Source organism: Vipera ursinii (genome assembly GCF_947247035.1).
Source record: "Vipera ursinii genome assembly, chromosome: Z".
NCBI classification, from domain to species: domain Eukaryota; kingdom Metazoa; phylum Chordata; class Lepidosauria; order Squamata; family Viperidae; genus Vipera; species Vipera ursinii.
The window spans coordinates 45941052-45957135 of NC_139517.1; the positions used below are offsets into that span (position 1 = coordinate 45941052).

At 38.6% G+C, this 16084-nt stretch overlaps 1 protein-coding gene across 1 annotated transcript in view; it reads left to right on the plus strand.

Annotated features, from left to right (window-relative positions):
- The window catches only part of POLR1A (RNA polymerase I subunit A), a 58710-nt gene that overhangs the window by 8161 nt on the left and 34465 nt on the right, over positions 1-16084 (plus strand). The window contains exons 8-16 of the mRNA XM_083378528.1: positions 2081-2183; positions 2286-2448; positions 2820-2993; positions 4456-4578; positions 4990-5217; positions 11111-11365; positions 12634-12825; positions 13792-13941; positions 14311-14494. Of these exons, the coding sequence (XP_083234654.1) occupies positions 2081-2183; positions 2286-2448; positions 2820-2993; positions 4456-4578; positions 4990-5217; positions 11111-11365; positions 12634-12825; positions 13792-13941; positions 14311-14494 (1572 nt within the window). The remainder of the gene's footprint in view (positions 1-2080; positions 2184-2285; positions 2449-2819; positions 2994-4455; positions 4579-4989; positions 5218-11110; positions 11366-12633; positions 12826-13791; positions 13942-14310; positions 14495-16084) is intronic.

The window sequence follows — 16084 nt, forward strand, 5'->3', positions numbered from 1 at the left end:
ACCCCAGCAATATTTAGATCCTGAACTATGAAGTGTTTTATAAATAACAACCAGCACTGAGTTACTCTAGAGCAGACATGTCAAACTTGTGACATCACGTGATGTTCCGCAATGTATTGGAACTTTTTCTCCATTACCAGCAATGGAGTGGGCGTGGTTTCCTGGTCATATGTCTGGCCCACGGACTGGCAGTTTGACACCCCTGCTCTAGAGGCAGAATACATCTATGAAATCTTGAGATGGGTCTATGTAAATCTATGCATATTAGTGTGCGTATTAATGCTCAGAATGCAAAATTGAACTCTTATGACTACAATTTAGAGGATGTTTTTCTCAGCTGGAATCATTGAAATAAATGAGAGCTATGCAAATATGTTGAATATAGTTCTTGCAAAATTTGTATACATTTTCACCTAAGAACATACTAAATCATGCCTAGTTGTTTCAATAGAGCTTAAATTCTACTACTTGAGATACCTCCTTTCTCTGGCTCATAGCAGGACTACATTTAGAAGTCTTACTAAAAGATTAACGAAAGACAGAAATAATTTGTATTACTGTATGTGTAAGATCTCTCTCCCCGCCTCCCTCCGGGCGCTTCCTCCTCCTCTTCTTCTGTTTCTTGGCGTCTCTCCGCCTTCTCGGCTCGCCCGAAGGGCTACCGACCCCCCCTCCTCCGACCCCCCCGCCGCCGCCGCCGCCCTTACAGACACTTCCGGCATCGCCTCCGCAACTTTTGGTGCTCGAAGGCTCTCCGGGGGAAAGAGAAAGCAGCCTTGACCATAGAGGTGCTGGTGGGGGGGGCAGAATGGCGCCTACCCGCTTTAACTCCTCCTCCCCTCCGACGCCGATCAGAGCGGCTGTCTTGCCTGGTGCCGGAAGTTGTTTGTAAAACTTTTCTTAGCTCTAGGGCCCCGCCGGAAGTCTCGATAACCGGACTGGTTACACAAACACACACACAGACACACAAAATATTTTGGAATGTATACCGAGAAGAATGGAAAGGTAGGGTTCCCCGGAGAAGAGCTTTTTATAGATCTGTTGCCTATATCTATCTCTATTTACCGGTATGTATGTATGTAACAGAGTGAGCGCCTGTTACTCGTCCCAGCTTCTGCCAACCTAGCAGTTCTAAAGCACGTAAAAATGCAAGTAGAAAAATAGGGACCACTACGGTGGGAAGGTAACAGCGTTCCGTGCGCCTTTGGCGTCTAGTCATGCCGGCCACATGACCACGGAGACGTCCTCGGACAAGCGCTGGCTCTTCGGCTTTGAAACGGAGATGAGCACTGGCCCCTAGAGTTGGAAACGACTAGCACACATGTGCGGGGGAACCTTTACCTTTACCTTTTTATGTGTAAGATCTTAGTTTCGCAGGCAGTGCCATATGAGTATTTAAAAAATTTCAGGTAGTCCTCAATTTATGCCCACAATTGAGCCCAAAATTTCTGTGGCTAAACAAGATATGTGTTAAGTGAATTTTGCCCCATTTTATTACCTTTCTTGCCACAGTTTTTAAGTGAATCACTGCAGTTGTTAAATTAGTAACACAATTGTTAAGTCAGTCTGGCTTCTCCATTGACTTTGTCAGAATTTCATGTGATAATATGACCCAGGAATTCTGCAGCTGTCATAAATATAAGTCAGTTGCCAAGCATCGGAATATTGATCATGGGGTCGTGGGGATGCTACAATGGTTATAAGTATGAAAAACAGTCATAAGTCACTTTTTCAGTGCTGTTGTAACTTTGAATGGTCACTAAATGAACTGTTGTAAGTTGAGGACTACCTCTACATTCTGAAATATATTTTAGTTTTGTACTGACGTTTGACTTACATTTCATTTTTTAAAATTCATGCAGTCTTTACCCAGCAAATAAAACAGAAATAAAGAGTCTAAAAAATAGATAGACACAAATAAGTATGTATAGTGACATTTAAAGAGTCTAAAAAATAGATAGACACAAATAAGTATGTATAGTGACATTTGGCTTCTGACGTGTAAACCAAATAAAAGGTTTCTAGAGAAATACAGCAGTGATAACTGCATCTTGATTATTTCAGTTCTTTCCATTTTCAGGGTTTTTCCTTTGCAAGCTTTTCTCTGGGATGACAGTCACTGGTGATTTAACTTTCAATCCTGAAATGTTTTTCCTAAATAAACTTGTTGTACCACCTTCCAGGTAATACTATTATTTTGCATTTTTATTATAATAGCTACATTTGTGATGCCCTATTTTACTAAGAACATTTTCTAAGCATAACCAATGTAATCTGATCCATAGATATCGTCCTGTGAATTGTGTTGGAGATCAGATGTTTGCAAATGGCCAAACAGTGAATTTACAAGCTGTTATGAAGGATGCTCTCCTCATTCGGAAACTTCTGGCTTTCATTGCTCAAGAACAGAGTCAGTCGTTAGAGACAGAAAATGGAGATCTCAAGACGGTAAGATTGCTTCAGTTGCTTTAAAATGAAGAAAGAATAAAAACACCCCTATTTAGTTGAAGTAATTTTGTAAAAAATTTAGACTTTAACCAGCCTTCTGAATATTTGAAAAAGTAATAATGTTATTTCAAACACTAATCCTTAGTTTCCAAACTTGGTCCTTAGTTTTTCATCTTTAAGCAAAAAGATCTTGCTGAAATTCTTCAGCCATTTTTCACACCCTTCAAGGCTATGAATCCTTCCTCCTTTTTTTAAATTATTCTCTCTCTCTCTCTCTCTCTCTCTCTCTCTGTGTGTGTGTGTGTGTGTGTGTGTAAAGTATTTTCAAACTGGATTTTTTCTTGTTAAAATTTTAATTTTTTGTTCTACAGGTGATAGACCAGCCCTTGGAACCTCAAGACCATTCTGTCTTGGCAACAATTCCTGGACAGACTACTGCAGATAAGCTTTATAACAGTTGGATTCGCCTTCAAAGCCATGTTAATATTTTGTTTGATAGTGACATGGATAAACTAATATCTGAAAAATACCCTGGTGTACGTCAGGTGAGATTTCTAAAGATGTTTAAAATTATTGATAAAGGGAGAATATGAAGTATTTTTAAATATACAGTATATTATTTGAATTTGCACATTATTCTTTAGAAAAATACTTCCAAGGTTGCCCATATAAGTGTAGAAATATGCAATACAGCAAATGCACAATGCATCAAACAAATTATGCTAGTAAACAAAAAAGAGTAGCAGTTAAATTCACATAGAACTTTTAAATGACAAAAATATTATGGAACTGAATAATTATCAGAATTTGTGTAAGTAGTCTAGCACTGGAAAAGGTTCTTTTAGTAATCATAATGAACTACATTTTTGTAGTCTCTCTAATCATAAAAGACATCTGAAGAGTTGCCTTTTGTACTGACATGAGTAGATTAATTTGGGATCTAGCCTTGTTTCAGATATCCAAATCCAAGCCATTGAGGTATTTAATAATCAAGTACTTTGAACTTAGAAATTGAATCTAAAGCTAGTGATATAGTTTTAGTATCTAACTCTGGTTAAAATGAAGTAGCATCTGTATTCTCAATTCACTATGAGTTACATATTCTTCAACCATGTTTCCATATGCAGTACTTTACATTAGTTGATTTGGTTCCAAAATAGAGGTTCCAATTGCTAAGCTATTTTTAATTGAGAACAACTACTATTATCACATCAGCCTGAAATAACAAAGCAACCTATGATAGATGATTTACATCAGGGTTTAATGTTAAGATTGGGGTTTAGAGAAGGAAAGGATGAATATTTTGTCCCAAGGATCACATTTGTTGTTGGTTAGACACAATGTGTGCATCTATGCATACCGCTCTTGCAAATAGACACATTTGCATTCTCCCACATACACAGAGCATACATAGAGATTTTCTCAACTCCCTTCCTATCCCTGAGATAATATCAGCTGGATTTATGCAGGAAGGGAAAAGTAAGGAAACATCCTCTCTAGTGACTGTTTTTTGATTAGATGGCTAATGGGAAAGGCAGGAGAATGCTTTTCGTGTAATTAAACTGATCAAAGATCAGATTACTGATTTCTTGCAAGAGAAGGCCAACCATTTATTAATGTTTTTTCAACCAATCAAAGGGAAAAGTGGGAGTTTGCCCTTGAACTCCAGAAGTCACACGTTTGACATCCAAAAGACCTGTCAATGTTCTCATGAAAAGACACTCCAAATCGAGCACACTAGCTACAGAATTTCTGACATCAGAATTGTGTTAGCTTTCATCAGTCTTATCTCTCACAGAATTTCCACAAAGCACACATGTGAATAACATAACTAATTTTTATTTTATCCTCAAATCTGATAATCTCATGTACTTGAAAGTAAAGTTTAAAAGCATTTCTCTGGATCTTGCTACTAGAAAGGTAGTTTTTCAGAATCTTCAAAGTGATATGAATCTATTTATCTTTGTATCTTTCTTGCTGTCCTTGTTGCTAAATTTATGATGAAAGATACTTGAAAAAAAGAATGGCCTGTTTCGTAAACATATGATGGGAAAGAGAGTGGATTATGCTGCCCGATCTGTCATTTGCCCTGACATGTACATTCAGACCAATGAAATTGGCATTCCTATGGTAAGGAAACATTATTTCCTATTATTTTTATTACATATTCCTATAATTAAGAATATTATTTTATCTTAAGGCTATCTGTTCCTTGTCTCCCAAAAGTTTGTCTCCTCTATTTGCAAACTATTGCCAGGAATATTAAAAAATGATAAAATGTTGAGAGAAATGCAGACAAAAGAAGGAAATATAGAAAGATGGATGGCCACAACCAGAAATACGTGCAGCTGAGTGCAGTTACCGTATTTAGATGTTTTAGATGTTATGTCAGTCAGGCTTGAGAGTCAGAGATTTATGAGAGTTAATAATATGGAATCTAGACAGTGGAAGTGATTCCTACAAGAGAGAAAAATTAAAGGAATATTCCTAGAATTATAACAATGTACACAATATTTTCTTTTTTTGCCTCTTCTCTTGCAGGTATTTGCTACCAAATTGACCTATCCCCAACCTGTCACTCCTTGGAATGTCCAAGAATTGAGGCAAGCAGTTATAAATGGGCCAAATGAGCATCCTGGGGCTTCCATGATCATCAATGAAGATGGGTCTCGCACAATATTGAGTACAACTAGCCAGACTCAGAGGGAAGCCATAGCTAAGCAACTCTTAACCCCTTCCACTGGAGCACCAAAACCAGGGATAAAAATTGTGAGTGGTGTCCAAATCTAGTCATCTATATTATTTGTGTCAAGGTATATATAGCATGTGCTTGGTAGAGATGCTGCCAAACCCAATCCTATATTGAGATTATAGGTAGTCCTTGACTTGCAAGATTCCATATAGTGACTGTTCAGAGTTACAATGGCATTGAAAAAAGTGGCTTGACCCTTTTTTCACACAACAGTTGCAGTGTCCCCATGGTCACATGATCAAAATTCAGACACTTGGCACCTAACTCATATTTATGACAGTTGCAATGTCCCGGAGTCATATAATCACTTTATGTGACCTTTTTACAAGCAAAGTCAGTGGGGAAGCCAGGTTCACTTAACTGTGTTACTAACTTAACAAGTGCAGGGATTCACTAAATAACTGTGGCAAGAAAAATCATAAAATGGGACAAAATTCACTTAACAATTGTCTCACTTAGCAACAGAAATTTTGGGCTCAATTGTGGTCATAAGTCGAAAAATATCTGGATATTCTCTTAGCTATTTGCTTAGACATTTTGATTAATGTAGTTAGTATCTTAATTTGGACATGTAACTGGTTCAGGCTATATTATAGCATCTAGTGATGTAAAAGCAAGAGAGGCAGGTATCTTGGGGTTCCTTGGGTTCTCCCTTTCTTCTCCCTCATTGTGCTATACCTTCAGCAAACCTAACTGTCCAGGATAGGATAGGCTTAGCATATCTGTGGGCTTGGCTGTCTAATCATCAGAGTTGGGCATCGGGGAGGGGGGGCAATTTCCCTGATAGGACAACATTACTGTAAAGCCATGTAAATGTTTATGCCCAAGAGAGGTTTTGAGTTCCCAAATCCCAGCTAATGGTGCATTGCAGCCTGGATGGCGGAGTTTGCTTCATGGACTGGTAGATTCATGAGGTCTTAAAATAAATAAAATAAATAAATAAATAAGTATCTTTTTTAATATTTTAAGGTTTGTCTTGTCTTCTTATTGGGAAGGTCAAGTTAATATGCATGACCCAAACTTATTTGAGTGTGAAGGGAAAGTTCTCCATCATGCTGGGTCAGTGCAGTAGAGTTGATATTTTCATCCAAGGCCGTTCTCCCATTTTTAGATGTGAGAGCCTGTTTCTGAAATTGGGCCTTAGGGGCCAGGGGTTTTTGTTGCTATTGTACCAGCCTCCCTGCTACATATCTGCTTTATCTCATGAGCAGTTTGATGCTGTAGCTGACTTGCCAGTGGAGTTCTCACATGTTGAGAATGTTGGCCATCTTCTTTGGGCCCAGAATTTGAATCAACTTAAGACATAAGGTATATTTATATTGGCATAACTATTGGCATAACATTATCTTCGAACCCAATCTAATATATAGTATAGATGAAAGATACAGTTAAATAGAGATTTTAAAAAAGAGAAAGCTCTCAAAATGTCTGCAAAAAATTAACTGATGGCCTTCACATTTCCGACAAACTCCTTTATGAAGAAACATTGAAAATGGTTTGCTTTAAAATTATTAAACTTTTTTAAAAAAAGAAAAGAAACCAAATCAGAAAAGTAACAAACTAAAAAAGTAAGAAAAAGGAAAATTATGTATATATAAGGCTTACCTGTATCATAAAATGAATAAAATAGAATAAATTAAGTACAAATTTTCAGAATAATAATCAAGTTACTTGTGTTATTTAACATAGTTTTAAATTATATTTTAATGTTTGTTTTAATCTTTTAATTATTTTTCACCTGTTTCAATAATTTGTAAAGCTACCCAAGTTATCTTGTAGGGGAGATAGGTGACATAGAAATTTAATAAAAATAAAATTATGTCATTTAAAATATATATACCATTGTTAACATTCAATTAATCTTTAAGTTTCAACAATAGTGATCATACAATATGAATCATAAATCAAAGTGGAACATTAATAATAAATTCTATTTAAATAAGTCAGATCATCCAAGTCTTTTTTTTTTTTTTTTATTGAAAAGTTTTAAAAAATACAATTTTCCTTTAAAAAACCCCCCTTCCCCCTCCCTCCTCCCCTCCCTACCTCCCCCCTATCTCCCCCCCTCCCCCTCTCCCTCCTCCCTCCCCTGCCTCCCCCCCTCTACTTCCCCTCCTCCCCCCCTCCCCCCCCCCCGACTTCCCAGAGCAAAATACAAGGTATATATCTAAAAAGCAATCATAAACAATCATATACTAACAATTATAAACTCTAAAATCCATCACTCTCTAGCTCAGGGGTGTCAAACTCAATTTCATTGAGGGCCACATCAGCATTCCGGTTGCCCTCAGGGGGCCAGATGGGTGTGGCCTGGGTGGGTGTGGCCTACTGGGTGGGCGTGGCCAGCTCTACATCGTTTGCATCAAGGGTGCCTATGGGGGCCTGGGCAGGAGTGGGACAGATCTGAGGGTCTCTGGCAGAAGGAGGGTCTCTGGGCCAGGGCCAAGGCAGTGGGGGCCATTCCCTCACTGTTTCCAGGATGGCTTTGCGGGCCGCATGAAATCACTTCACGGGCCGGATCTGGCCCCCGGGCCTTGTGTTTGACATGTCTGCTCTAGCTTATATAAAGTAAACCAATCCTTAACAATACTAAATATATATAAAAAACTAAAATAAAAGAAAACTAGCATCATTCCCATCTATGTTCTTCCACATTTCCCTATTACCTAAACATATTCTCATTTACACATCACAAACACCTATCCCTATTAACCTCTCTAGCCAAAATAGACTATAATAGATAGTTCTTACACAAATTAACCCGCATTAACCCACAAAACTTTCTTCCTCTTCCTCTGTAATAAATTGTCCATTAACTCCAAATTAAAGATTCTGTTACCATACATATCATCCCAAAACTTTTAAAAACACAACTACCACTTGTCTATAAGTATATTGTGGAAGTTCCATAGATTTCTGCTGGTCTTATTTTTTTGTCTTTTTTGAGCGTTTTAAGGCAGCACGCGTCACCCTCTGTTCTCTAATATCATCCAAAAGAGTTGCAGCTTGAACTCCTCCTGTACCCTTCTCGTCTATCAGTCCATCTTCATCCTCTTGATGTTCTCCTTCTCCAGATCCCTCTGCAGCTTCCAGAAGTGTTGATGGGGTTACATTTAAAACATTGTTGTAAAAGTCATGCGCTTGCTTCACATTACCCAAACAGTACCTTTTGCCATCATACATGAAGCTCAGCCCAGCTGGGATCTCCCATCTGAACCTTATATCCCTTTGCTTGAGCTCTTGCACAAGAAAAATAAAATCCTTCCTTCTCTTTAAAATCTTTGGAGGAATTTCTTTTAGAACCAAAACTTCTTGACCAGCAATCACAACTTTGGTATCATAGGCAGCTTGTATAACTTCATCTCTAACTTCCCTTTTTACAAAATAAACCACCACATCTCTAGGCAACTTTCTCTGTTTAGCAATCCACGAATTCACACGAAACACTTTGTCCATACCTTGTTTTATTTCAGATGCTGGATGATTCAATACCCCCTCAAAAGCCTCAGAAACCAGCTGCTTTAAATCTTCCTTAATATTCTCTTTTAGGCCTCTAATTCTCACAGCAAACTGCATCTGGTAAAATTGGGCCAGACTCTGTTCACTATCCATTTTGTCTTTTAAATCTTCAATTTCCAAAACTTTTGCTTCTAATATAGCATTCTTTTGAGTCAAGTCTTGCACTTGGTCATCCAGCACCTCCACACATTTAGCAACTTTATGCACTGAGGACAAAATGTCTGCCTTCATCTCTCTAAGTTTCTGTTCCATCCTTTCTTCCATTCTCTGCTCCAATTTCTCCAATTTCTCCTCCATCTGTGCAAATTTAGCACCCATTGACTCCAGAATTAACTGGGTATGTCTTTCAAGATCCTTCGAAGTCAATACATCAGGAGAATGCAACGCCTGCAGTAATGATTGTTGTTGCACCGGAGAATTTCCAGCACTCCGAAAAGTTCTAGGGGGAGGTTTAGCCGCCATCTTTTACTTACAATTGTGACGCACTTTCACTTTAAGTTTTAAGCAGAGTCCATCAAGCTTGAGAGTAAAATAAAATAATCTTCTTCATCTCTTCATCTTTCCCTCTTGTACTGCTCTGCCTGCTCTTTTCCTTTCATAGTCTCTCCTTCAAGCAGGGATGGTCGCAGACGCCTGGCTCTGCTCCATAAAGTCCGGAGCAGAGACGCTAGCCAGCTGGGAGCAGCCCAGGCTACGGGGGAGTTCAATCCTTCAGCCGCCCAAGCTCCAAGCTCAGGCGGCCCCGGAGAACTCAACCCCCACCTGGGGGCTCACCCCCTCCTCTTCTCCCGAGGAGGGGGCTTCAAATTCGCCCGAACAGCTGATCGGCGCTGTTTCGGGCGAAAAATCACACAGCTGAGCTGCGGGCAGCCCGGGAAGGCTGTCTCCGGCGCCACGGAGCCACCGGAAGCCCCGATCATCCAAGTCTTAAATGTTAAAACTTTGTAGTAAGAGAAACCCACATTTTCATTGTATTGCAAGCCCAAATAACCATATCCATGTTAAATTCTGTATCAAATGTAGTTTTCATATATTTCATATAAAAGCTTATTTTAGACGTTATGCAGCACAGCTAAGAAACAGCGGTATGCTGCTTTCAGTGACAACTATAGAGTATTCTATAATTAAAGCTAGTGGGGTGTACTTTGTAGGAATGTTAGTAATATTGAATAGAAAATGGCAATTTAGGAAGAAAATTCAACTTTTAGAATGTTTCATTCTATTATAATTGTTAAGCTTTGCTACCAAATATGGAAAAAATATACATTTTTCATTTGACATTTTCAATAGTTTTTAGAAAATGAATTATAAATTTTAGCAATATGTATTTGAGTAATAATATGATAGAATGTTGTATATCAGTAAGTGATATTCACTGAAAATTTTATATTTTCTTTCATTGAAATTTCTATGGTTACATATAAGAGAAACATTGAAAACTCTGTGTATGTGTTCTCTAATTCACATTTGTACCTGGAAACATTGGGCCAGAATAAATTCTCAGACACTTTGATATGAAAAGGGGATGAAGTCACTTCCATATTTTCTGTCCTCAAATGTTTTTTTTTTCTTGCATGCCACTATTAATCTTTTGATTTTGAGGTGGCTTAAAAGGAATGAGATTCTTTTTAGGAGGAAAGGGAAAGAAAATTACTCAGGCAATCCTTCCTGTGTATTTCCTCTATTTTTGTCCTTGATTTTTGATATTTTTGTCCAGGCTTTAATTAGCTCTTCATAATCTTTTCAGTCCATGATAAGCAAGGCTTGTCACTGTTTTGAGGACAAGCTGAAATAAAGCCATGCTAAATAATTTGTATTTGGCTTATTGCTTACACTCAGTTTCTTAGCATTGAAGCAGAATTGGGGAAAGCAGATGATTATCTAGCCACAAGGAAATCAATTCTTTCAAAAATTAGAATGAGGAGGAAGTCCTGTCATATACCTCAGCATAAACAATGTCATAATCAGTTGGCTGAACAGGCACTCTCTAGAAAAGAGAGTTTATATAACTAAAATTTCACCTTAATGAAATGAAAATCACTTGTATTACAGGTTTTTACCTGGCTTTTATGCTGGAATAATAGGGACCTAATAATAGGCACCTGGAATAATAGGGACCTAAAGATTTTTCTCAAAGATCTTGGAGGTGCCTAGATAATTAACACTACTGTGAACTACAAATTACAGTTTGTCTATTTCAACCTTCCCCTGGTCTGATGTCTCTATTTGTTGAGATTTGTTATGCCAGTATATCCAGGAAGCTATATGTTTATCTAATAATCTGTTTATCTTTGTTGCTTTTTTCTTAGTGTGGTTTTCTCATTAGTCCACTGCAATTTCTAATAATCTTTGAAAGAAAACATTTATATAATTGAACTTTATTTTTGTCAGGTGTGCCGCCATATTAAGAATGGTGATATCCTTCTGCTGAACCGACAACCCACTCTTCACAGACCCTCCATCCAAGCCCATCGAGCAAGAATCCTACCTGGAGAGAAAGTTTTGAGGCTTCACTATGCCAACTGCAAAGCATATAATGCTGATTTTGATGGTGATGAGATGAATGCTCATTTTCCTCAAAATGAACTGGGCCGAGCTGAAGCCTACGTATTGGCTTGTACAGATGAACAATATCTGGTTCCTAAGGTAAATTGTTAAACATAGTATAAATCGTCATTGATAATAGATGCCATTTTCCATATTTGTTTGTCAGCCACGTAGTGATTTTGAATTTAGTTAATGGTGGTATGACAGTGAGTCAGTGTGTCAGGATGCATTAGATATTGGCAAAGAAGTAATTTGTTGCCTCTAGCAATTATATCATGATGAGTTTTCTTCAAATCTTGGAGCCAGTAAGTTGCAACTGAATATAGAAAAAAGAAAAGTCCTTGAACCAATCTACCTACCTACATTCCTCCCTCCCTCCCTTTCCCACTAGCATGTTTAAATTGGTGGCTTTATATCTAACTACCTCCAATAAAGGGAGGTAAAAGTAAATTTCCAATAAAAGTCTTGCATTCTCCAGTTTCTTTAACAAAACCAAAGAAAACCCCAAAACAAAACAAAAACATCACAACGAAACAAATTGCAGTAGCAGCTTCTATCTTTACCCCCTTTTGTTTTTGTTTAAAAAGTCAGAGTTCTTACTTGGTAGCCTTCAATAAGTACTTGACAATCAGACCCTTCTGGAATGCAGCTGGCAGTAGGTGATGGGTAGCAGCTACCCTGCAAAAAGTAGCAACTTTATGCTAGAAAAAAAATGAAAACATAGGTAAATAACAGTCCCTTGAGTAATCTGAAATTATCCATAATACTCCGTACATAGCTTATCCCAACAAAGAAATGGAGTATGCTCCCTACTTTGCTCCGTGCTCAAGAGTTGTCAGCATGCAACAGTGAATCAACATATTGAGTCACCAATCACAGACAATATTCTCTTGGTTTTTAGGAGCCAAAAATGTAATACTAATGCTAAATTGCTAATATCCTCCCACTCCTCCAAGAACTTGTTTTACTCCCACTACTGAACCTACTAATGCAGACATGTCAAACACAAGGCCCGGGGGCCAGATCCGGCCCGCGAAGTGGTTTCATGTGGCCCGCGAAGCCATCCTGGAAACAGTGAGGGAATGGCCCCCACTGCCTTGGCCCTGGCCCAGAGACCCTCCTTCTGCCAGAGACCTTCAGATCTGTCCCACTCCTGCCCAGGCTCCCATAGGCACCCTTGATGAGAATGATGTAGAGCTGGCCACGCCCACCCAGTAGGCCATACGCACTCTAGCCATGCCCACCCAGTAGGCCACGCCCACCCCGGCCATACCCACCCGGCCCCTGAGGGCAACCGCAATGCTGATGCGGCCCTCAGTGAAATTGAGTTTGACACCCCTGTACTAATGTATTATTTGATTCCTCAGGATGGGAAACCGTTGGCAGGATTGATTCAAGACCATATGGTGTCTGGTACTAGCATGACCACACGAGGCTGTTTCTTCACTAGAGAACAGTATGTTGAGCTGGTGTATCAAGGGCTGATGGACAAAAAGGGAAAAGTAAAACTGCTATCTCCAGCTATTGTAAAGCCACGATGCTTATGGACAGGAAAGCAGGTAGGTTAAAAATACCTTGGTTTTTTTTTTAAAATACAAATGCAATGCTGCTTACCCAGTCAACAAAACCTAGTATTTAGTGAACTCTTTATTGCCAAGTACAAAAGAGTTCATTCTTTTGTATGTGTTTTGTATTGGTGTGGTTACATTCAGTCTTGACTCTTGGATATATTTTTTAGATTGTTCTGACTTAATTTTATAAAAAAAAAAATAATGAAAAAATGTAACAGCAATGTTGGTTAATTAAAAAACAAAATTAGGCGACTTGAAAGATTACCCAAATAACTGCAAGTTTTCCGGTGTAATTTAATATTTATGAATCTAATATGCGGATAAAAGTCTGCAGCGTTTCCGTCATTCTTCTTCCCTAACAGTTGTGACTCAAATCAGCCACAAAATTACATTCTCCTCCCTCATTCCATTTTTTTTAATTTTTTTAAAATTTTCTTGATTGTGCTTGAAAACCTAATAGCTAAAACTAATTTTGTTTCTTAGTATGTTTTTTATTTTATTTGGAATTTCATTTCATTGGATTCTTTCCTTTTCACATTTGCTTCTGTTTTTAAAATTAAATCTACCATTTGTCATCTTGAACTAGGTTCCTTTAACTTTTGAATAACTCATATTATCTGTTCTTTTATTTTTATTGATATTATCACCCTCTTATTCACATATTGTCCTGCTTTTCCTTCTCCTATTCCCCATCATGTTTGTTTCATTTTTTTCCCTTGTTCTTCTTCCAATTGTGGTCTTTTGAATAGTTTTCACATTTTCTGTTTTGTAGTTTTAGATGTGCTGTAATGACTTTTCATGTTGAAATAGCACTGTTGCCCTTGTATGATTTATTATTTATGTAATCTGGTAAGTTTTGCTGTGCTGTTTCTTCACAGATGAAAAATATGCACATAAATATAGAAATATTTCTTGCATATTTAAGCTATATTTTTGGCCTGTGTTTTTCTGTAGGTTGTTTCTACTTTGTTATTAAATGTAATTCCAGAAGGTCACATTCCACTAAATCTGTCTGGGAAAGCTAAGATCAGCGGAAAAGCCTGGACAGTAGCATCTGCCTGTAGAATGCATAGATCAGATCTTGACTGTATGTGTGAATCTCAGGTAAGAATCAAATATGAGAAAGACGTAAGCTAGCCAAATGGATTTCATGGCTATTGAAATCTATCCTGAGAGTTATTTGCATTTTGTCTGCCATAACGTGGAACGTTAGCAGACTTTGGAGGAAGGCACCATCCTTTTAATTTGAAGGACCTTTCTTACCAGCCAGTTGGGTGAAAAATCTGTTCCATGATTAAAATACAATTATTTCATTAATCTTTATTTTGCAGCTATTTGCTTAATTCTTCACACTTTTTTTAAGTTGGAGCATTTATTAGGCAAAATAGGTATACACGTTTGTATGAATGAATCTGAGCAATTTCAGTCTAGATGCAGGCAAGATTTAATGTTCATTTCTTTTGCATCTGCCAGGTTCTTATTAGAAATGGAGAATTGCTCTGTGGGGTCTTGGATAAAGCTCAGTATGGGAGCTCTGCCTATGGTTTAGTCCACTGCTGCCATGAGGTTTATGGGGGTGAGACTAGTGGAAAGTTGCTAACAGCTCTGGCTCGAATCTTCACTGCCTACCTACAGTTCTACAGGGGTTTTACAATGGGTGAGTAAAACTAATCATTCTCATCGCTGAAACTGGGGTAAGCAACATGCAAAAGAGAAAGGAGTATTAGGTAAAAATAAAATGAGGCAGAACTTTCTCTGTTGGCTTCCCACAAAGTTAGTGAGGAAGGTGGCAGGGAAGGTCACAAATTGCTCTGGTAACTCACCCTCCAACTCAGTCTTTCTTTGCTCATATATACCACACCCTCCTTCCCACTTCACTCACTTGCACCAGTGCCATCCTTCCTCAACCTCCCTGCTCTTATACAGGCATGAAACCACCAGTCCCTTCCTTTCCCAGCTCTCTGTGCATGCACCTTGTGACCTTTTCCCCATCTTCCTTTCGCACACATGCACATACCCCATACCTTCTTTTCCTGCCCTCCCTGAGCTTGGGCACATTGCATCACCCACCGACTTACATGTGGTCTGGAGTATGTGTCCTGTGATCTCCTTCACATGCCCCCAGGGCACCCCACACTCCTTACTGTGACTCCCTCTGCTTGCCACTTTATGATCCATGTGTTTTGAAATTATGATGACAATTGGATTGCCATCGCGAAGCAATGTGGTCGTACCATGTCACATTGCTTAGTGAGAGCAACCCCAGTCCTAATTGCCGTCTTAACTTGAGGACTTATAAAGTAGATCAGACTAAGCAACCAATTCCATGTACAAATTGTAGATAGTGAAAACCACTCATTTAGTGACAATTCAGAATTATAGTGCTGAATAAGTTCTCTGCACATAGATGATTGCGATCTGGTTGCTTAGCAACTCTTGTGCTTAGGACAGTTACAGCATCTCATGCAATGTGATTGCCATTTGTAATCTTTCCTGCCAATTTCCTAAAAGCAAAGTCAATAGGGAAACAAGTGGGGAAGGTCACAAGTTGCTAGGGTAAGTCTATCCCAATTGGCAATAATCACCCCCATTCCCCTCGTGTTACACCATACTGGCCATCTTTGCACCCTCCCATACCTGACAGCCATTCAGCCTTATCACCATTACACCCTGCCAGCCACTGATGCATCCTTGCACACCCGTTCAGGCCTGGCAGTCACCCATATTCTCTGGCACTGCACCTGCTATCCATACAGCCTCCTATACCTGGTAAAATATACCTGTCAGCCTGTTTGTCAACCAACTGAAACTTGCAACTTTCTGCCGGTTCACCCTCTGACTGTGGTTGTTGGAAGCCAGCAGGAGATCGTGAGGAGGTCCTCACTTAATCCATAACTGTCACTTAACAATGGCAATAGGGTTGCGGTCACTAAGTGATACAGTCATGTGATGTAGTGGATCATTGCATCGCAAGTTTGCATATGCTTCCCCCTCCCTCACTTTAACTTTGTGAATGATGGAGGGGCCTACCTAAGACATTTTCTCAAATTAGTTATTGAATGGGCTTAATTTTAATTTTATTTTATTTTATTTTATTAAATTTATATACCGCCCTTTCCCGAAGGACTCAGGGCGGTTTACAGGGTATTTAAAATCAAACAGTACAAAATACAAAAGTTAAAAAAACAATTAAAAAAAGATTAAATTATCCCTTAACTAAAAACCTCAGTTAAAAATTCTCAGCCTG